Source organism: Mastigoproctus giganteus, chromosome 14 (assembly GCF_048544385.1).
Source record: "Mastigoproctus giganteus isolate SK-2022 chromosome 14, ASM4854438v1, whole genome shotgun sequence".
NCBI lineage: Eukaryota > Metazoa > Arthropoda > Arachnida > Uropygi > Thelyphonidae > Mastigoproctus > Mastigoproctus giganteus.
In genome coordinates, this window is record NC_143588.1 from 120,049,072 (window position 1) to 120,072,474 (window position 23,403).

General features: G+C 39.8%; 1 protein-coding gene across 1 annotated transcript in view; it reads right to left on the reverse strand.

The window, feature by feature from the left end:
* Nucleotides 1-477: 477 nt before the first annotated feature.
* Nucleotides 478-23,403, reverse strand: part of LOC150075688 (uncharacterized) — a 303,494-nt gene continuing 280,568 nt past the window's right edge. The window contains exon 2 of the mRNA XM_090388622.1: nucleotides 478-1,449. Coding sequence (XP_090244748.1) covers nucleotides 478-1,449 — 972 coding nt within the window. The remainder of the gene's footprint in view (nucleotides 1,450-23,403) is intronic.

The window sequence follows — 23,403 nt, forward strand, 5'->3', positions numbered from 1 at the left end:
CATTCACTGCATTTTTTTAGCTACTGTATATGCAAAATAATTTCAGCAGTGAGCCTGGATCGGACGCATAATATACTGTTTATTGGACACACAATTGGTTTTCTTTTATAGTTCCAATGGAAGGCACAGTTAACACCATTTCCTGATAGGAATATTTGTTAGTAGCACATAGCAATGAGTTTCATAATTAAATAATCTATAAGCTTTGTTTACTTCGGAAGCAAAGGTAGAATGTTATCCTTTTATTTCTAACGACGACATTCCTTAAGGGAATAAAAAGAGGTTATCACTGGGGCACTAAATAAGACTAGCTTCTCGCTTACCGTCATCAAGGTTTGTTTTAAGAATGACAATTTTATTTATGACATTAAAATGTGGCATCTAGAATTGCACTAATGTCACTTTAAATGCAGAAAAGAGTTTAACTTGGTCATTTCTACGCCATTTTGGAAGTCAACAAATCCATACTACTCCACTCTACTCTTGTCTTTTGCTCTCACGAGGAGGCGTTTTTAGAGCTCTTTTATAATCAGCAAGGTTGGCTCTGATCGGTGGTAAATGAAGTCCATCTTTATTAGGCATTAACGGGGGAAGGATGTTTATCTCTGTTGGAGTAGAGTCTTTAGGTTTGTCGGATACCTGTGATGACCAAGGGCCGGCAAATGATTTGTTGAGATGAAGGGAACTACTAAAGGGACGTTCTTTAATCGATGTGAGGCTATCCGAGGTTCGACCACGGGATTCAGAAAGACTTCTACTACCGGTGTCCATGCGGGACTTTAATCGATTACTACAACGAATACCGGATGCTCCCAAATCCCACTCCCAAGGCTCGGTTTTTGCCGTTTCTAGTTTATTCAAGGATAAGAGTGGCAAGATGCTTGCTCGAGAACTTTTTTGTACGGAATTCTTACCCTCAGGATTTGCAGACTTGTTTTCGTCTGCGGGCGTTCTAGAAGTGCTTGCTACGTTCTCGCTGCCCTGGTTCAAAATAAAGTTAGTGTTGGGTGTTGAGGGATTGGAAATTGCCGGTAATTCTGTGACACTGCTCTGAGTGGGGATGCGACGCACTTCCTGCTTAAGGTTCTCTTTCTCTTCCATTTTCGGCTGAGAACTTGTTGAGCTGGATGAGGAGTTTTCGCTCGGAAAAACTTCTGACATTGTCAAGCCTAAGTCGCCAACGATAACTCCAGCCAGCTGAATACTGGCATTGCTTAATTCAGGACATCCCTGCAGAGATAGAATTCGTACACAAGCTTTGTTGTCGTTAATTTTTGCTAGGTCCAATGCCGTCAGTCCTTGTATATTCTTGTGGTTGATGTTCAACGTCTTTCCGGTGGCTTGACTGCTGTTCATGAGCACTACAATGATATCCTCAAATCCTGAAGATGCAGCGTGCATCAGAGCTGTATTTCCATCATTATCCTGGATATTGAAGTCTATCTTTGCCTAAAATAAAATAGAACTTCTTATAATTCAGTACATTAATAGCAAAAATGATGTAACGAATATATTCAGAATGAAATTAGTATTTATTTGATATTCAAGATTGTGAAACTGATTAAATCAAAGCATATGCCAATCATGTTTTGGTTTCTTTATTAATTTAATGACATTTTATTTTAATATTAATTAATTACAATTTCTTAAATTAAACAAAAATATTGACTTAAACAAGAGCAAAAATCAGATCACAAGGCAGTATTAATATTAAAACCTGTTGATGTAAGAAAAATTACAGAGACTGCACACAGATATGAATATATGTAAAACACATTAAAAAGCTTATTTACAATGTATGAAAGTTAATAAAAACTAAACGTAACATCGAATATTGATAAAATTTCACTGATTTTTTAATGTTAAGAATCTGTTTTCATTTAAAGACAGAAAAGGATCAAGCATACACACATCCAATATGCAAATAAATTGGTCGGTTCGAAAATTGATACTATAATTGTTTAAAACCTTGTGGATAAAATTCAACCGTATAAGCTGTCAAACTGTAAATTATAATTATTTAGATTCTGTTTATAATTAATTGTATATTAATAATGAGATCGATCTAATTTGAGCATAATGATTATGGTTGACTGAACGCCTTCCGTTTTGGGAATCTGTAAACCATAATGATGTACACTAACGGGATCAGTGTACATTAGGTTTGCGAATTCAATATGGAATACAAGTGCAGTGAGTACTCACTGCACTTTACTCACAAGTGCAGTGAGTAAAGTCCTCTCTAGTTGCGAATTTGTAAAAGTGATTGAAAAACGTTTAATAAATCCCAGTTTCTTAGGTAATATGCCTGTTTATAGGCATCCTTAGTCCTTAAAAGAAAAGTGAAATCACTGATATATACGACAAAGAGAAGTGGGCCCAGAGAGCGCACCCTGCGGTACACCTGTATGGAATGCAGTCTCATGAGATGTTGCTCCCTTATGGATAATTTGATACTCTTTGTCTCTCACGTAATTAGTTAACCAATTGAGTAAAGAATTTTGAATAATAATAGAAAAGTTTTTGTGGTAAAAGTTCGTAATGAACGGTATCAAATACAGTACTCTGGGGAGATCAGTATAGACCACATCGACCCAGCTGGCGATGTCAGTTTGCATAGAAATAAACTGCCAAAAGGTTGTTGGTAATTAACCTCAAGGGCGTTTTCGTCCTTGAGGTTTCGTTCATGTTGTCAGGGGTTAGGATATTTTTAATAAGATGAATGCTTATTATGAATAATTTTATGAAATATCATTTGAGATATATATTATGTATTTGCAAAGAATCATCACACTCAAGCTACATGTAGGCTGTAATACTGAAGTATAAAAAGGGCAAAAAAACAAAGGCTATTTGACCTTTAATGTAATTAAAACTTGAGAGGACAGAGCAACTTGCAGTACCTCATGGGATAATAACGGCATTTGTTTGTTCAAAAACTCTTTTGAATTAAACATTTTTTTCCTTTCGTGGAACTCAGCGCCAAATCCCAGAACTCCGTTTCTTTCACATGTCAGTTTAAGACCAAATGTTATTGCAGAATTAATTTTTTTCTACCACTGTCAAAATGGACCAAAAGCAATGCTATTAGCCTGATGGCAGTCCGATCATAAAACGTTGTCCAATAAGAATGAGAAACGTGACTTGAGAACTGATGATTGTTTGTGCTGTGACGTTCATGAAACGAATTTTGTTTCTTTTCTGGAAATATCGAACTAACTGATGGTAACGAAGACGTATATAATGAGTTTAGTGCCCTATTGATTATTAGACCGAATTAGAACAGACTAGATCTTTGAGAGTAGTCAAGTTTCAATTCTGAATTTGATTGCATGAAAAAACTTGACCACTGCGCTGAATCTTTGTGTGGGTTGCAAAAAAGATTGGTTTTCCAAATTTTTCTGTGCGTTATAATTCAACTAATCAGTAATGTTTCATCAGAACAAAGTTTGCCTTCTACTACCACATGTACAGAATCACTAATGTGTAAATATTGTATATATTTAACATAACATTTGTATATCATATTTCGGGATGAGACTAGGTGTTCAGTACAGCAGGCCCCCGTTATAACGCGGTTCACTTTACGCTGATTCGCTATAACGCTGTTCTTATATTATAACCCGTATCTGACTATAGCGCTGTCACAGATCACTATAACGCTCTTTTACAGATTACATTTTTGACATATTAACGAAATCGTTTCATTTGATAGAGTCGATAGCTTGAAAATGAATAGCAAAACAGCATTAAAACGTTTCCCACGCCGACTTGAGAAATTTTCCCACGCTCAGTGAAATTTTCTCGCACGCTAATTTAGTTTCAGTACAGTGACTTGTTAGGTAGTTCCGAGATCAACATTTTAAGAAATGATCAAGTATATTGCTTGTAATATTTGCGTTATATGCATTTATCCGAAGTATAGTCATCACTCAGTAGAGTATTAGACATTGTGCGTAACGGACAGTTTACTTGAACATTGTATCGTAATTAATTCAACCAACGCAGTTACATTTTCGAAGAGTTAATAATGGCCGATAAGGATGAAAAAGCAACAACGTTTGAGCGCAGTACGAAGACTATAAATGTAAGAAAAAGACTGAATTTGAAAATTAAATTAGACGTTTTGAAGCGAATCGATTCCGGTCAACGACAAGTGGATGTGTGCCATAATTTAGGACTTGCAACTTTAACTGTAAGAACAATTATAAAAAAATAAAGAATTAATTTTTGCAGCGGGAAAGATAGCTGTTCCACTGCAAGCAACTAGGACGGCTATTAGGATTGAAATGGAAAGACTTTAATTTTGTTGAAGATAATATTCCAATGCAGAATTCAGTTAAGTTAAATATTAAAAAAAGAGAGAGAGAGAGAAAGAGATTAGCCAATATGATGATCTGAAGAAAACTCGCCTAAAAAAAAAAAAAATGTGGAACCATTTAAAACTGGTAAGGGCTGATTGAATAGATTTAAAATCCAGGGAGAAGCCGCAAGTGCAGATCAAAGAGCCGAAACTTTCAAAAAAGAACTTGTTAAAATTATTGAAGAGGGATATTATGTGTTAAACTTCTCAACAAGTTTTTAACATAGCTGAAGCAGGACTTTTGTGGAAACGAATGCCTAAAAGAAGTTTCATATTGAAAGAAGAAAAAAACATGCCAGGTTTCAAAGCGGCGAAGGATCGGTTGACTTTATTGTTGGTTGTAACGCTGCGGGGGATTTAAAATTAATACCCCTTTTAGTTTATTTGGAAGAGGGCCAAAGTTCAACTCAAAATCCACACATTTTTCATGATTAAATTCTTTATTTTAATTGGAATTTTAAATTTACTTTTGATACGCAAGTAGTTACCACATAATTATACGTATGTAATGCAGAATATTTTATATGTGCAAATATTTGAATATTAAATATTTTGACCGACATTTGTGCATCTTTTCATTACTGTTTATTATTCATTAGGAAATATCCTATGGCACCGACCGCAGCTCATAAATACATATGTTACCTTATGGGAAAGCGGCGCTCGCTTAGCGCGGATTCACTTAGCGCTCTGTTTTTCCGGAACGAATGATCAGCGTTAAGCGGGGGTCACCTGTATATGTAACCCAGTGCATGTAGTTATCTCTACCTTGATATGTACTTAGCACCCTCCTGGCACTTTGCGGTCCAGGGGTGGTTTCCTTTTCTGGAATAAATGGATGATAATAATAATAATAATAATAATAATACCCCAGCAACGTTATAGCTGTCCACTCAGGAACCTTTCAAGGTCAAGGTTAGCACTTAAGAAGGTCATTTACATTCCTTATTTACTCCCCAGTGACTTGCTGTACAGTATATACCGGCTTACAAGCCGGTATATACTGTATCTACTAGTCAATGACTGGTAGTCATTGTAACGAATTGCTTTAAAGCCCTCCTCCAAATCAGAAAAACAAAACAACGTGCGCGAACTCGGCATAGTCCTTGTTTCAAGTGCAAATAATCGGTTGTGTTTTTAAATATAAGTTAATGAGTAGAGTTTTACACATGTACTAGGGCAGCGGCCAAGTGTTTTTATGTCTCCCGAGGTCAAAATCTTTACGTTCTGTACCTTCTAATGCTTCCAACAATCCTGTTAAATCGAAGCAGGCACCTTTCTGCTGCGGAACTCGCCATTCCCACAGCTTGGAAAACTTTGCTTACTCATTGTCGTCTTTACCGTCTGCGACCACTGTCAAGGTCAGGAAGGGGTGATAATCTCCCCATGGGTGAAGTGTCTTTCAGCATACGTCATAAAGAAGAACAATAGTTTTCTAAACTTTTGTTCTTCCCACGAAGTTAAGCCTTGCTATACTCGTGGCGACATGGCGCAGAAGCAATCTGAAACGTGCAGAAAATGCTCACAATCCAGAAATTGCTGGATCAAGTGCACTGGCCCCTGTAGGCTTGATTTTTGTGAGACATGTTGTCTTTTAAAAATCTTAGCTCGCGCCTCAGCCCAGAGGCGATCACGATGGCATTGTGCTACATGCCGGGGGCACAAAGTGAACGCCACAGAATCAAAGTCAAGGGATAGCGTCTCCCTTTCCCTACCTCCATCGACAGCGAGCTACTCCGGCGAAGTTGACTGCAGGTCACCTAATGCAAGCATGTCCGACTCCGCCACAGTTCTCCCATGCCAAGACGCTCAGGCACAAACTGATCAGGTCCTAGAGCAGCACGAGGAGTGCATGTGTCAGAATTGTAGTAAAATGGGCGAGAAGTTTACCTTATTTGAAAATATTCTGAGAAAGCTCTGCACAGAGAATACAACCCTAAGAGAGTCAATACATAGGCTGGAAGGCCTACAACATTCTACGCACCATTCTGTGTCCTTGCTGCTGGAATCCGTCAGTAAGCTCATCCGGGATGCAGACTCCTTACCTATGCAAATTGTTCAACACTCGAAACAAAAGGTTTCTGACTCCCGCATCGTGCGGCCCCCAAGCGAGCCGTTACCTTCAAACCTTTCGCCTTCATTCCCTGCCTCCGAATTTGTGAAAGCATGGGGGGGAAGAAATCAGCAATAAGCAGAAGTAATGTGCCTCCCAAGCAAGGCAAAGCCAGTCTTAGTAGAGAAACCTTTGTAAGCCGAGCAGATCAGAATTGTGAAGCTGTTATTGGCTCTAACCCTAACCCACTAGGTATTAAAATCGTGCAACGTAGAGGAAGGAGGTCTAAACCATCCAGCATATTTATAAGTCAACTATCCCCAGAAACAACAGTGGAACAAATTGAAACCCTTCTGAAGCAGCTAGACATACCCGGTACCCCCATCAGGATTCCCACCAGGTATCCAAGCTATGCCTCTTTCCGGATCAAGATCAAAGATCCTAATATAGAAAGGTATCTAAACACAGATATCTGACCTGCAGGTCTCCTGGTAATGCCATCTTTTGGCGACCGTAATGTGCAACCAGGGGTGCATGTGTCTTGAGACCAGAGGCGGGCAGGATGCATCTCTCTGCATAGCTAGGCAGCAAACCAGACTGTACCTTTCAACCTAATGAAAGAAGAGCAGCCACTGTGCTGACTAAATCCTGCAATCATCTTGTCAAGTCTGATAACCAGATACAAGTGCACATTACTAGTAGGGTGGGTCCTAGTGCCACATCCTCTTCAAGAGGAATCCACCTCCAATCAGCCATCATCCTCAGGGAAGGGAACCCTAGAAACTTAATCCAGATCAAGCCTGGATGGACTACAATTGCTAGTATGTGCAGTTTACTTACCCACACCCATTGCAGACCAATGCATTACTAATTTTTCTGCTTGGCTCCTGACGTCTATTAAGTGCAACCAGAAAGTAATAATTCTCGGAGATTTAAACCTGCTCCTGTCTGCTGCATCAAAGCTCCTCGATCAGTTAATTTTGAATCTATGGAGTCTCAACATCCATTGCAACTGTGTTTCCCCCCCTCTCGAGGAGTAGCCACATTACAGAGAATCTTTTCCAGCCATGGGAGTGTTGAAGCTGCAATTAGTTCTAATTCGGCATTTCCCTCCGACTACAGGCCAATTAAAGCTTCTCTCATCCTGTTGAAATAATGCTATAACTAACCAAACCAATCAACCTCGATTAAAAAGAACAGGAAAACTGTATATGATCCAAAACACCTAAAAACCGAAACAGCAATGGATCTCTTTAGGCTCTACCACTGGTAAACTCTCAGTGAAATAGATATAGAGGAAGCGGCGTTTTGGCTTCAGAAATGGTTGTCTTTCATTGCTAGAGTGGCCAAGTCAAGAGTTTGCATCATCTGCCCACACTCGAAGCTCAGGTGGTCCAGTACCCTTATGCACCAGTTGAAAGAAAAACAATGGCTACATGCCCAATTCAAGAGATGACCCACAGAAAGATCATACTCAGCATACTCAATAGCCAGATACAGTTTCCAGAAATCCAAGAATCAGGCTATCAATTCGTTCATGGAGAAGAGGATAGCGGGTGGCCAGCGATCCTGATCGGCCAATCACATCAGGTCAGCAGAATCGTTAGAACTGGCCGAATGGTGCGATCATGTAACCCGGTTCGGCAAAACAGACAGTGCAGCTGCGGACTCCCCCTGGAACAGTTCACACTACGACATCACTAATCTCACTAACGTGACGATTGGCAAAGAGGAGCTAATCAAAGCTATCTACGACCTGTCCAATAAAAGATCAATGGGAAGTGACTCTATTCCCACCTTTTGCCTTAAAGTTGCCTCCTACTTCATCAGCGACGAGCTGACAAAGTTGTTTAATAGAATTTTACAACAGGGAGTCGCGCAAACGCTTGGCTAAATTATAGAGTCATCCCCATTCCAAAGGAGCAGAATCCGTCCTCTACTGCTGACTATAGGCCTATTTCAATCTTCTCCTCCCCTTTTCTCAAATGCCTGGAGAAGTGCTTGTTTAAAGTGGTTGCCAATCAGTTCCTTTCCCAGAGACCTCAGCATACACATTACGCGCTCTCACAAAGATCGCTGATAACATGCATACAGGCTCTGAATATGAAAACCCTTCAAGTCTGGGAGCGAGGCTATGTTATGCACGCTGTTTTTCTGGATTTGACAGCGGCCTTCGACTCAGTGCAAGTTAAGCCACTCATGTGCCTCCTGGAGAACTACTACGGTTTCACGGATAATGTCTCGAAGCTCCTCAGAAATTTGCTGACCAAGAGGTGCCTTACCTTCCAGCAAGGGAATAACTGCATCACAAAACAGGTGGAAGTCGCTATACGCCAAGGTGAATCGTTACAGGCACTGCTTTTTTCAGCAGTATTTATTCCATTAATGAATGAAATATCTGCATTTATGGCCTAAGCCGACGACATTGTATGTTACCTCTCAAGCCTGGCTAACACCTCACCGGACCAGGCAGAGGAATTATCGAATTCTATTATCTTGAACTCTGTGAATACGCTACCTATTTTGGGCTTAAAATAAACCTTGAAAAGTCAAAATATATCATCTTCTCACCTAGAGCACAAGCAGACCTCAATCCAACAACCTCTCTGCAGTCCTCCATTGCGGGGTATGTTCTCGTCGCCACTCATTCCGTAAAATTCCTAGGAGTGGTAATGGACGAAAACCTAACGTATAAGGAACAAATCCAGTAACTGCGTTCGAGAGTATTACGGGCTTTCTGGGGTCTGGAATTCTGGGTCCTAAAGTGGGCCAACAATTGGGCTATACAACATCAAAATCACAGCTGTGCATAAATCTGAGATACACCCCGGCCCAGCACGTGGCATATGCGAGGAAGCTCACAATGGCGCTTAATCTGTGCTCCGCTGCTCTCGACTTCGTTAATATCTGGGAAATGAAATCGTAGGCTGGAAAATCCCTGGTAGAGCCCTCAGAAACCGTCCAGTGCTCTGTTCTAACCTGCAGAAGCTCTGGACCTTCAAGCGACACTTCCCGAACAGCATCATTGGCGCGATGAAATCCGCAAACATTCATTTGGATGTGTGGTCCAGAGATTCTGCCTCCACAGAGAAGAAAAGCGCAAATCCATTGTGAAGTGCATTCAGCATTCCTGCAATTGTCAGCGGAATAACTCCCAGTGGAGGTGTCCAGACCAGACTGTCTCAATGTGTTGCACCTTGGATATAATAACTATAAAATCTATTTGCTATAATGGAATATAAGCTCTGTATAATATTATAATAACTATAAAATACATTGCAATATTAGCTGTGTATATTGCACTGTCTGTGTATTTGCGGTGTACCCACGTAGTTTGTATGTACTGAATGTAATGTGTACAGTTAATTGTAAGATTCCTCTGGTTGCCTGTAGCGGGAATCGTGTCCTACATTTCTCTGAATAAAGAATTTTATTATTATTATTCCACTTCTGATAATTTGTAAGAGTTGTTTATTGCCTAAATATGCCAAGTCCGATACAGAAGAAAAGCGCTAACGCCGAAAAGACCACATGCGGTCAGTGTCGGAAGCTTGCTTCGCTGACTGTTCAATGTGTCAGCTACTCGATTATCCTAGGGACTTGCTGTGTCAATAAACCATCAAAGTTGCCACTCGCAAAGAGGAAACTCTTCCTATGCCAATCATGCAAAATGCATGCACATAAGAAAATTCCACAAAACAAAGTGATGAAAACCAAAGGAAAGGCAAGTGAGCCTGATAATTCTAGTAAAATTGACGGATCCAACTCTCTATCAAATGCAGAAGAAGGCAATTATACTGATAGTCCTGCTACTCTGCACATCTCTGAAATCACAAAAGCACATGGTACAGCTTCCTCTTCAGAAGTAATTCATGACGAAAAGCGCAATATCCAGATACAATCCGCTGCAAATGATAACTGCAACCTTAACAACATCTAAGGAGTAACCCCCAATAATTCTGTTAGCTCCAAACTGGAATTTTTTAATAATGGAAGGAGAAGGCGGCATTTCAGTGATAGTCATTTATATGCCAGCCAGTTGGGTATGCAAAACTTCGCTGAAGGTGGTACTAACGAAGGAAAAGTATAGGTCATTTGAAATGCCCTCCCACCAAGCTTTGGGAGGATGCTGAAGTTGACGAGGAACTTCCCACTTTTCGGAGCAATAACATACCCACTCTCAAGATGATCCCTCTTTTGAGACGTAAAGTGGAGTGTTGCTTAAACAGTGACAACAGTATGATCCCTAAAACTATCTCGCTCTGTATAACACGTTGCTGAGGCTCCCTTGAGAAGACGTTGTATGAATTGATAATAGAAAATCAACAACTTAAAGTCGCAAACAAACAACTCCAGTTGACTAACTCTACACTAACTGCGGCTGTCAACAGTCCTGCTCTCATACCTACCGACGTCCAGACCTCCACAGCCATATCTGTGGACCCACCTGTAAGGACCCAACAATTATCATATGCAGCTGTGGAAAAAATGCCCAAAGCAACTACCCCTGAATATAAACACATGCTCATCATTAAAGCTGGAGACGACTGCGACATTGCTGACAGTGATGGAGTGAGAAACAAAATCATTCAAAACCAAGCGTTAGACCACACTTGGAATACTGTGTTCAAGTATGGAGACCGCACCTAAAGAAAGAAATAGAGCTTCTTGAAAGGGTGCAAAGACGAGTAACTCGCATGGTGAGATCGGCAAAAGGGCGTCCTTATGAAGAAAGACTTCGAATATGTGGGTTGCAGAGTTTGGACACCTTAGAGGAGATTTGATTGAGGTGTTTAAGGCTCTGAGAGGCATCAGTAAAATGAATGAGGACATTTTCAAGATTATAAATGATGCTAGAACTAGGGGACATAAAATCAAGTTACGGGGGGAGATGTTAACATTGGACTGCAGGAAGTTTTATTTTAGCCAGCGAGTTATAAATTACTGTACTGGAATAATTTGCCTACATGGGTGGAAGAGGCTGACAGTTTGGGGAAATTCAAAGGTCATCTAGATAGTACCTTCGAGTAAGGGAAGCGCATAGGATGATAGGTTTAATTTCCTTTTTTTTTTATTAATTATTATTATTTATCTATTTTATTTTTTTATCATTGTTTTGTTCGGGTTTTTTTTTTTTTTTTTGGCTGGTGCAGCAGAAGCATATGGCCATATGGCCATTACTAATACTAATACTAATAGTAATAAAGAAAAAAAATGCATCTATTAAATATCCACATCAGGGGCTGACGCAGAATGGGGTTAGGGGGTTAAACTTCTAAAACCTGGAAAAACAAAATATTTCTTATCAATTATCCCATCTCCAAATACAATTTTGGTGTTCGCCCCGATGTTTATTTCAGTTCTGGACGAGATTCAAATAGAACACGAAGGCGATGGTTCTGATGGACCGAGATAATCTTATGACGAACGATTAATGATGTACGTGTGGTAGTTTGCCGTTTTAACACGTTGCGAAGCGATTTCATCCTGGCAACCACCCGTCCAAGGCCAATTACAACCTGTAGTGTCAGGGTTTGCTAGACACGGTGTCTAGCAAACATTCCCATTTATTTAGTTGAATGTCTAAAAATGTCGGTAGCAACGATAGCCGTAGATACCATCGATCTCTGCACGAGCTTTCATCCTAGTTATTATTCGCCAGCCGTGCGCCTAGTACCTGAAAAGCTGGTTTTCCTTAGCTGGTCACAAAATATCAATTCAAGCGTGTGCAGAAGAGGGAAGTGAAAATGCTTTTCTCAACCCTGGATTCGACATGGAAAGTCGCTCATTTGCATCAATAGTCCTCAGCATCAATAGTCATTCCTTATTTAGTAGGATCTCATTTTGCCCTACTTGATCGTGAATTTAAAAGTGACACTTCCTTGAGTGAAATTATTATTATGGGAATAAATAAAATCGGAAAAAACTTCAAAAACGTTTTAGGATAATCGAAATTTCGGATAACCCGAATTCTAATGTATTGAAAAATTTTGATAGACGTTACGCATCTACCGGGATTGCAGTTTTAAGTTTAAAATAGAACTGCGGTTAGTTTAATCAAGCTTTGGTAGTTCCAAAATCTAAACCAGTCTTTATGTTTATTGGAAAAAAAAATACAATATTCGAAAATATTTTAACAAATACCTTTAATATAATATTATTATAAATTTGAAGAGTGCATAATTTGGCGTTATCTTTATCCCGTACCATGCACCACCCCTTGTGTATCCCATGTACTGATTAGATAATTTAATTCAGTGTGGTTGAGATTCGAACCAAGAAATGCGATCACTTTGTCTGTCTTGAATTTGGTTGCATATTTATTTTATCATCCATACAATACACGAAAAATCCGAGAGGAAACTCATCTGCCCCTGTGTATTATGACCAAAAATTGTGTGCGCGAGCGCTCGGGTAGCGTGTTTTGCTGGATGAAAAACCAAGGTTTCTTGGAGAAGACGCTTTGCTATCCTCACTTGAGACCGATTGACTCAGGCACCCAGTGGAAAACAAAAGTTCTCTCGTCACTAACTGAATTCGAACTCAGGTCTTTTCCAACTGATGAGGAAAACCGGTGATTATATCAATTGTGTTTGTGCCCCTCACCCAGAACAGGGTGAGGGGCACAAACACCAAAAAAGTATAAATATTTAAAAAATAAAGATTTAAATTTAAGGGAAAAAATCCTGGGATTTTTGAGTCTCAACCACGCTAACACCTAGATTCATTATCTAGGTGTTTGCGGCGAGAAATTGTCAGCAGATGCTGCAAGTGAGTTCCCAAAAATATTTAGACTTTATACAGAAGGAAAATCTTACTCTTGAAGAAGTCTACAATTTGGAAGAAACAAGCATACATTTTAAGCTTCTTCCGACGAAAACGCTAGCAGTACCACAAGAAATATTCGCTGCTGGTTTCAAAATGAATAAACAGAGAATCACTGTGGCCCTTTGTAGAAATGCTGCTGGGAGTCACAAACTGCCCCTTTTCGTTGTAGGAAAAACCATGTCAGTCAAGTCAGTCAAACCAAGAGCACTTGGAAAAATTTCAATGCTCTACCAGTTTACTACAAAGCCCAGAGGTCAGCTTGGATGGATTCTTTTCTGTTTGAAGAATGGTTTTCAACTGAATTCGTTTCTAAAGTTAAGGCACATTTCACGAGTTTGAAATTACCCCTCAAGGCTGTTCTTGTCCTTGGCAACGCTCCAACGCATCCCATCTACCTATCTTCTGATGACATCAACGTGGTGTTTTTACCGCCTGGCGTTACATCTTTGGTGCAACCTATGGATCAAGGTGTGATAGTTAGTCTGAAAAGGCGTTACAGAAGAAAACTTCTTTTAGAAATTCTTGAGAAGATCGTTAATGAATAAACGGAACTCACTGAGGCCCTTAAGAAAATTAACATCAAGGATGTGATTTATGTGTTGACATCTGCTTTTGAGGAAATGCCGTCATTAACGTTTGTGAGGTCATGGAGAAAACTATGGCTTGATGTCGAAAATTTAACTGCAAACTGCAATCTGGACAAAGAGCCGTGCGCTGAGGATCTGACAGACTACGACAACATTGCTCTGTTTAACGATTTGAAATAATTATCAGAGTTCAAAGACCTGGAAGAAAGAGACATCGATAAATGGCTTGTAGGCGATAACATTCTAAAAAATGAAATGTTAACAGATAATGAAATTATCGAAGCAGTTAGTCAAAGAGAAATGGAAAATGAAGTTAGTCAAGAAGAAACAGAAGATGAATGACCAGACTTTGATTTAAATTCGTTTTTTGCTTCAAAAAACGAATTTAAATCAAAAAGACAAATGAATACTACCGATTTTTTATTTAAGTAAATGTTTAATAAACATTTATATAGAGCATACTGTATACAGTGTATTTTTTTATTTAATTTACAACCTATAAATGGTATTTTGCATGTGTTTTCGGATTAACCCCGGTCATTCGTTTATCCGGCCTGAGGTCCGGTCCTATAGGGGTCGGTTAATCGGGAGTCTACTGTATAATGAAATATTTTGTACTTTACAAATTATCCCTTTCAAAATTGCCTTTGGCTTTCACATACTGTTTCATTCTTTTCTTCCAAGCACAGAAACATTTCTGGAAAGCCATCTTCTGTAAGCCCTTTTAACACTTCGGTCGTTTTTTACTGAATTACTTCAAAGGTCTGAAAATGGGATTTCCTTAAGTAAAACACTTCCCTTTTCAGTAAAAGCGTTTACGTAATACCTTTCCCTTTTCAGTTTAGAAGGAAAAAAGCCACAAGGGGCTAGGTCTGGCGAGTAGGGTGCATGTTCATAGCTAAGAATTATTTTTTGGCCAGAAACTGAATATCCAACCATCCTTCCACAATTCAGGTCTCTTCCTTCGATTTTTTTGCGCAGCCTTGTCAGAATGTTACATGCTTGATTGCAATCTCATTTGGAGGGACGTATTCAGCCATAATCCTTTACTATCGAAAAAAACCGAGAAGCATGGTTTTCATTTTTGATTTCGACATTCTTACTTTCTTTTTTCTCTGGGGGATGATTGTTTTTCTTCCATTGCATTGAGTGTCTTCAAGTTTCTAGGACATGCTGGAACAGCCAACTTTCATCGCAAGTAATTACAGTAATCAGAAAGTCCGGATCTTCAAGTTTTTTCAAATCATCTTCACAAACTTGAAGTCTTCTCACTTTTTGATCATAATTCAAAATTTTTGGCATCATCTTGGCACATACTTTTCTCATTCCTAAATTTTCAAGGAGAATTGTCTAACTGTTTCTTTGTCCATATTGAGTTCTGATGCAAACATTCTGATTCTTCTTAAACGACAATCACCTCTAATCAGTCTTTACCCAGTTTCCATTTTCAGCAGTTTTCTTGGATACCCGACGGCTTTGTTCATCGTCTTCCACAATCTGTGATCCTTCTAAAATCTTTAATGCCGTTGAAACACGCGAGCTCTTTCCATAGTATCTTCCCAAAAAACTTTACGTAATAAATCATAGCTTTCAGTTGGTGTTTTGTTTAGTTAAAATTTTGATTTTAGATTTGTTGTTAGATTCTTTGTCTATCATTTTTCTGGCAAAAAACACAAGGTAATGAAAACTGGTCTCACTGCAAGCGAATTAGCGTGACTTCAAAGACAAATAGGGAAAGGTTCAAGATCAATTGCTGTGCTTGCTTTTGTTTCACAGGTGACGTTGGTGTTCAGTGGCTGCATGCACAGCCACCTTATTTACCATGCTTCCAGTGTATGTAGATCCAACGAAAGGCAGCAACTTCAGTTAAACACTGCCATGTGATCATTGAGAAGCTACAAAACTTTGTAAAAGAAGGCAATGTATGAATACGTGTTGTTTGTGTAAGAAGTGTTTGGTTATGTTGTTTTTTTCGTTGGCTTCTTCGCCACCAAGAAGCAGCTCGTGGCGAAGATTATATTTTATTTTATTAACTGTGAACTTTTCTTCAATACCAGGAGGAAGTGAGTCACAGAATATAACCGCTATCAAGAAGCAGAAGATTTCTCCAAGGAGTTTAGTGACTAGAAAAAGTCGTTGTCCAAAGAGATTACATGCAACGTCGATGAAACAAAATAGGGATGGAATCCTCTCGAGCAGCAAAATAGGCATCAGAAGCAGTGAGATTGAATTAATACTTTTGAAGACCATCATACAGGTCTTTGAGGGAGAAATTTTTAATTTATTTTTTACCATTTATTTATGTCGCCTAGGACTGAATTTTGCATTATTTTCCAATTGTTTCCTGTAATTCCCATAAAAGAAAAAAGCCAAATCATCCGCGAAAGCAAAGTGAAGAGTAAAATTCAAAAGGTTTGAGCAGCCATTGAGGAAGGACTAAATTCCATATAAGAGGACCCAAGACAAAAACGTTGGAGCAAACCCGGAAGGCTTGTCTAGTGATGGAACAATAGTTAGGAGTTACAGTAACAAACATGTTGAAAAAGTAATCTCTGTTAGTTTTAAAAAGTTGGTTAGGACAATTGAGAAGGTCGAGGAGGACGCTCTCCCGCCAAAGGGAGGGCGTCCTCGAAATAATAAAAACCACAAAAATGTAAGTATGGTTAGTGAGATGGACAATCCGCTTATAATCCGCCAAGGCTGTTGTTGTTGTTGTTGTTGTAGGGTAATGTCATATCGCTTCGTGAATATTATCTATAAATTGCGTGTGTTCTCAGTTCGATGTTCTGTTTGATGGACGAAGCACCCTAGTTTCTGGGAGAAAAAACCATGCTACCTTCGCCTGACACCGACTAACTTAGCCACGTTGTAAAAAAGGCCCATAGTAATTCCTCACGTCATCGACGGGACTCTAACTCAGGTCTTTTCCACCCGGTGTGGGGAGGACGGCGATCCTACCAACGAGCTACCCACGAGTGCTCCGCCAAGGTACCTACTTCAGTTCCAACACCAGAAGCAAAACCAAATTGATTAGAAACCAAACAATTTTTATTTTGAAGTCTTTCGAAAACTTTTCCGAAAACAAAGAACGAAACGAATGGTTTATAGGAACGAGGTGAGCTAATAAATTTATCTATTTGTAAGATCTAGAGGAAAACAAATTTCCAGAAGATACGAAAGGAAGACTGCAGAAAGCATTTATTGCACTAATCCGTCCAACCTGTAAGACATTTTGAGGAACGTTTATAGACAAATTCACCTTCACTGGCACCACATCATTCAAGACACTTTTGGAAGTAATCTTCCTAACAACACCCTCCTCACGTAGGTACATTTGAATTTCTCCAAGCCAGCCTCAAGCACCCATAGAGGGAACTTATTCCAAAAATTAACAACTCGCTGACTAAAAGAAAACTTACTGCAATCCGTAATTTGGATTTATGGCGCCTACTTCTGTTGAATAATTTGTAACAGTGAAAATTTCGTTCTATTTCATTTTATTTTCACCTTAGTCAGGTCTCCTCTAAGATGTCTACTTAACAAACTCTGTAGTCCATGTATTTGAAGTATTTCGTTATGTGGGTGCAATTTTCTCACTTACCAGGCGAGTTTCCTGCCTTTGGACGCTTTCAAGAAGCTCACTGTCTTTTTTTCAGATGTGGTCTCTGTACTTGGACACACTCTTAAATGCTGTCTAACAATTGCCTTATACAGTGGGACTATGTCCTCCGTATATCTACAGGATATTGTTCGATAAATTATCGATAGAACACCATGGACCTTCCTTGGGTCTACACAGCTTTGAGAACTTTAAGTTCGACCGCATCTTAACTCCAAAATCTCTTTCTTCATCTATTATTTTTAGTTTAGCCCCAGCAAGTGTATAAGTTATTTTGAGATTGTGTTCCCAAAGTGTACACCTCGCATTTAGTTTCATTAAAACGTATCTTACACTTTTCTGACACTTTTATCTATCTGAAGAAGCTTGGCGCTAATCATTAACTACTCTCGCAATCTTCGCATCATCTGCAAATGTTAACATTATACCCTGTATCCTTTAGTCGATGCTTTAAGAAAATCCAAAACAACAGTGATCCCAGTACTGATCCTCGGAGAATCCCACTCTTATATTTGCCAGTCTGAAGAGCAACCATTAATCACAACCCACTTCATCCTGTACTGTAGCCATCTTTCCCATGCGATCTTTTTCTGCTCTACTAAACATTATTCATCCATCTTGGCATTGTCCTCCTGCTATTTTTTTTTTTTAGCAAATAAGACGGGCTTTAGTGCTACTGCAAAGAGCAGTACAGACAGCACGCCTACTTGTAGGATACCTCTATGTATATTTCGCCTAATTTGGATGTTGTTGTAGTAGAATGGACAAATTCCTGGAATGGCGGTTCTACCGAATGTTAAATTCGATAGAATCTAGAAAAAATAAATAAAACAAATACAAGATAAATATATAAAACCATAGTAACTGAAACAGCTACACAACAATAATTATAATTTTTTTTCCTTATCATTTTATCATCCAGAGGGAAAAAAAACTCTTTTATATACGCGATTGCAGTAGTTTTAGCCGGTTTGCTGTATAGCGTGCAGGAATCGATCAAAGTGGTTATTGAAAGGGCGGCTGACAAACGCATAATGGCAACCTCTCAGTCCACCGATAAACAAGTGAACTGCACATTTGAATAAGGGGTAATGAATGGAACTGCGAGCGCGGTCGATATTAAAGCTATAAATAGAAGTAGGGTCAACGATGAACGGTGCTTTTGTGGGTGTATGTAGTTCGAATTAATTATTCCTTTATTAAAAAAAATGCGACAAATTCTTTCTTAGAATATTGGACGCTTTACGCAACCTCAAAGATGTTTCGTCTTTTGGCACCAAGTCGTCAAGGTAACTTGGTGTAAACAAAGCAGTCGTCCAACTGACGAAAGTCCGCTGTACTGTAGGCGACAACAGCTGCACGTGTCTTGGCTCGTGTCAATTTGTTCATATTAATGTAATTCGGCTATGAAACAAAATAATTTACGCATCTGATTTAGGGCCCGTCTACAAATTACAGCACTCAAAAGATGCCATTTTTCATCTTCTGCTTCTTTTCTAATCTGATTCTTTATAACTTTTTTGGAAACTACAGTTGGGGAGAGGGGTTTACAAATAATAATGGTCCTTGGAATCCCCAAACTACAACGACGATGGTGGACTTGCCTATTTCGCTTATGGGTAGTATTAGTAATGGCCGCATGGTGCAAGAAAGCCTATGGCTTATGCTGCACCAGCCAAAAAAAATAATAATAAAAAAAAAGGAAATTAAACTTATCATCCTATGCGCTTCCCTCATCCAAAAAAAATTACTATATTAGGGTTACGCGTAAATGATTACATTAACCCGTATTCGTGTTTGTAAATGGCGTGTGTTCTCTGGTCGATTTGCTGGACGAAAAAACTCCCGTTTCTAAGGGAAAAAACCTTGCTATCTACGCCTGAGACCGACTAACTCAACCACGGAGTGAAAAAATACCACTAAAGTTCCTCGCGTCATCGACGGGATTCGAACCGGTGCCTTCTCCACCCAGTGTGGGGAGGACAGTGACGATACCACTGTGCTACCGACGCAGACTCCCTCACCCAAAAGTACTATCCAGATGACCTTTGAATTTCCCCAAACTATCGGCCTCTACACACTCATGAAGGCAACTTATTCCAGTAATTTATAACTCGCTGGCTAAAATAAAACTTCCTGCAGTCCGATCTAAACATTTCCCCCACCCCTCGTAACTTGAATTTATGTCCCCTAGTTCCAGCATCATTTATAATCTTGAAAATTTTGTCCTCATTCATTTTACTGATGCCTCTCAGAGCCTTAAACACCTCAATCAAATCTCCTCTAAGGTGTCTAGTTTCCAAACTCTGCAACCCACATATTCGAAGTCTTTCTTCATAAGGACGCCCTTTTGCCGATCTCACCAGGCGAGTTACCCTACTTTGCACCCTTTCAAGAAGCTCGATGTCTTTCTTTAGGTGCGGTCTCCATACTTGAACACAGTATTCCAAGTGTAGTCTAACATAAGCCTTATATAATGGGATTATCACATCCCTATCTCTACTTGCAAAAGTTCGATAGACCATCGATAGGACACCATGGGCCTTCCTTGCAACCTGTTTACAATGCTCAGAGAATTTCATGTCTGACCGTATCGTAACATCCAAGTCCCTTTCCTCCAATACTGGGTTTAGTTGAACTCCACCAAGTGAATAAGTTTTTTTGGGATTACTGTTTCCCAGGTGTAATACCTTACACTTTGTTGGATTAAAGCAAAGCTGCCAGTTTTCTGACCATTCCTGAAGTCTATCTAGGTCTCTCTGAAGAAGCTCAGCTTGACAATGATCATTAACTACGCTACCAATTTTAACACCATCTGCAAATTTAGACATCACGCCCTCTATCCCTTCATCAATGTCGTTTATGAAAATTAAAAACAACAGTGGTCCTAATACTGATCCTTGGGGAACCCCACTTCTTACATCAACCCAATCTGAGGAATAGCCATTTATCACAACCCTCTGCCTCCTGCCCTGAAGCCATCCTTCTATCCATCTAAGGATTTTCCCAGTGATTCCAACCTGTTCCAGCTTATAAATCAACCACTCATGTGGGACTGAGTCAAAAGCTTTTCTGAAATCTAAATAAACAATGTCGAAATTATTCCCTAAATCTAGCTCGTGAGTGACCCTTTCGAAATAGCGAATCAGATTTGTTAAACATGATTTTCCCTTTACAAAACCATGCTGAGTATCCTTGAGAATTTCAATTCGATCCAAATGATCCTGAATTCCACCCTTTATCAATGCCTCCATGATTTTCCCTACTGCTGAAGTCAGATTGACAGGTCGATAATTTCCCACTTCTGTTCCAGGAAAATTAATGGAGGCACTGGTTAAAGAAGCACTGCAGGATCATTTAGACAAGACTTCAGTTATAGCTCAGACACAGCATGGTTTTGTTAAGGGGAAGTCTTGCCTGACCAACTTGATTGGATACTATGATGCAGTCACAAAACAACTGGATGCAGGGAATAACTTTGATATTATATACTTGGATCTTAGAAAGGCTTTTAATACTGTTGCACATGGAAGACTGCTACACAAATTGGAGCAGTGTGACATTGGAGGCAAATTGCTGCTATGGATAAAGGGGTGGTTGAGGGGGAGAAGACAGAGAGTGGTAATCAATGGACACTGCTCATCGTGGACTAATGTTATTAGTGGAATCCCTCAGGGCTCAGTGTTGGGTCCATTATTGTTTTCTGTATTTATAAATGATATTGATGATGGTATATCAAGCTTAATGTCCAAGTTTGCAGATGATACAAAGGTTGGCAGGGTTGTCAAGGACACTACTGACACTATGCTGCTGCAACAGGATCTGGAAAGGTGAGCAGATGGGCTGAGAGGTGGCAAATGAAGTTTAACATTGACAAATGTAAAGTACTACACATGGGAAACAGCAACCCCAGAGCAACGTATCAACTCTGTGGTACTACACTGACAGTGGTAGAGAATCAAAGGGACTTGGGGGTGGTTGTGCAGGCAGATATGAAGTTCTCTGAGCAGTGCAGACGGGCTGCAAGTGTAGCTCATGCAGTATTGTCAATGATATACAGGAATTTTTCCAGCAGGGATAAGGAAGTGATTATTCCATTGTATAAGGCAATGGTCAGGCCACACCTAGAGTACTGTATACAGGTCTGGAGGCCTCATTTCAAGAAGGATGTAGAGCTGCTGGAACGAGTACAGAGAAGGGCAACGAGATTAGTGAATGGAACAAAGGGGTGCTCTTACGAAGAAAGGCTTAAGTTTTGCAAATTACAGTGTCTGGAGACTAGGCACCAGCGAGGTGATCTGATAGAGGTGTATAAAGCCTTGAATGGTTTAAGCATGCTCAATGCTGATGGGATTCTTCCTCTAGCTCAGAAAAATCACCTGAGAGGGCATAAATTCAAATTGAGGAAAGACAGATGTAGGATAGACGTGCGGAAATTTGCCTTTAGCCAGCGGGTGGTTGGTTGGTGGAACAGACTTCCATCCCTTGTGGTGGAGGTTGATAGCCTAAATAAGTTTAAGGCTCAGCTGGACAGGTATTTTGAACGAACAGAGGGGTGAAGTGGAAGTGGGTTTTTTTTTTTTGACTGATGCTGCATAAGCTTGCTTTCTTGCATCAAATGCCTCTACTAATGCTAATGCTAATGCTAATGCACTCTTAGAGCCACCCTTATATATGGGAGATCCATCGGCACTTTTCCAATGAAAGAGAATCTCCCCAGAGTCTAGTGATGGTCGCATGATTAGCCTCAATGGTTCAATGCACTCGCTTGCCGCCTCCCTTAAGATTATAGGGTATATTCCCTCACACCTAGGCGCCTCCGTAGCCAGGTGGGAAGGAGCAGCAGTGCGTAGCACACGCTTCTTGATTAGAGCGGGGTTCGAACCCGTCACCACCAAATACGGAGGATGCGGAAAGGTCAGGGAATGACCACCGCATATCCCAGAGCAATATGACCTTAGTTGCTAATGCTCCAAAAAAATCAGATAACAAATAACCATCACTCCAGGAGCCTTACTGGCCTGTAGTCTCGAAAGTTTTTTCATTAAATAATCTTGCGAAATTTCAATATCATTAATTACATATTTTTTAACTTCGCTCCCACAATTTCCCTTTGCCACAAAAGGCTTTTCATTTGTAAATATCGATGCAAAATAACTGTTGAGTTCATCTGCAACGGCAGCTGGTGTATTTATTACTATCCCCTTTCCCTTACGTAAAGGTCCGATCTGGTTTGTCCTTCTCTTCTTGGCATTTATTTATGTGAAGAATTCCTTATCCCCCCTCTTTGCTCTGTTTGCTAGTGATTTCTCATAAACTGTCTTTGCCTGTCGAACCTTTTCTGTGGCTCTATTACACATCACCTTGTAGCTGTTATAGGCTTCAGTACTTTTTATTGCTCTGTAACCTTTCCATGCCACCTTTTTCTGCTCAAGTAATGCGGCAACTTCACTAGTCATCCAACTTGGAACCCTCCTCGTGGAGTATTTTTTTAATGGTATATACGCATTCAAGGCATCTGTGATTAATGTTTTAAAAGCGTACCACAGTTCAATCGTATTCATTCTCAGCGCGATATCTACCCAGTTAATAGAGGCCATGTAGTACCTTAAGGCATCGTAATTTCCTTTTCTGAAATTAAAACCCATTCCTTTGCCTTTTACTTCTGCTACCTCTCTTTCTCGTCATCATCCACCGTAGAACTCCGTGATCACTTCCTGCTACTGGTTCCTCTACTGTCAGCGCTGTTATGTCATCTGATTAATGGGTGATGATGAGGTCTAGGATATTCTTTTCTCTAGTACTTTCCCTGACATGTTGATACAAATAACAGTCATCTAGTTGATTTAAAAATTTTGTTCCCCATGTCGAGTTTCCTTCCCATTTACTCCAATCAATTAGAGGCAAATTGAAATCACCCATAATAAGACATTGACGTTTACTTGCCCATTCC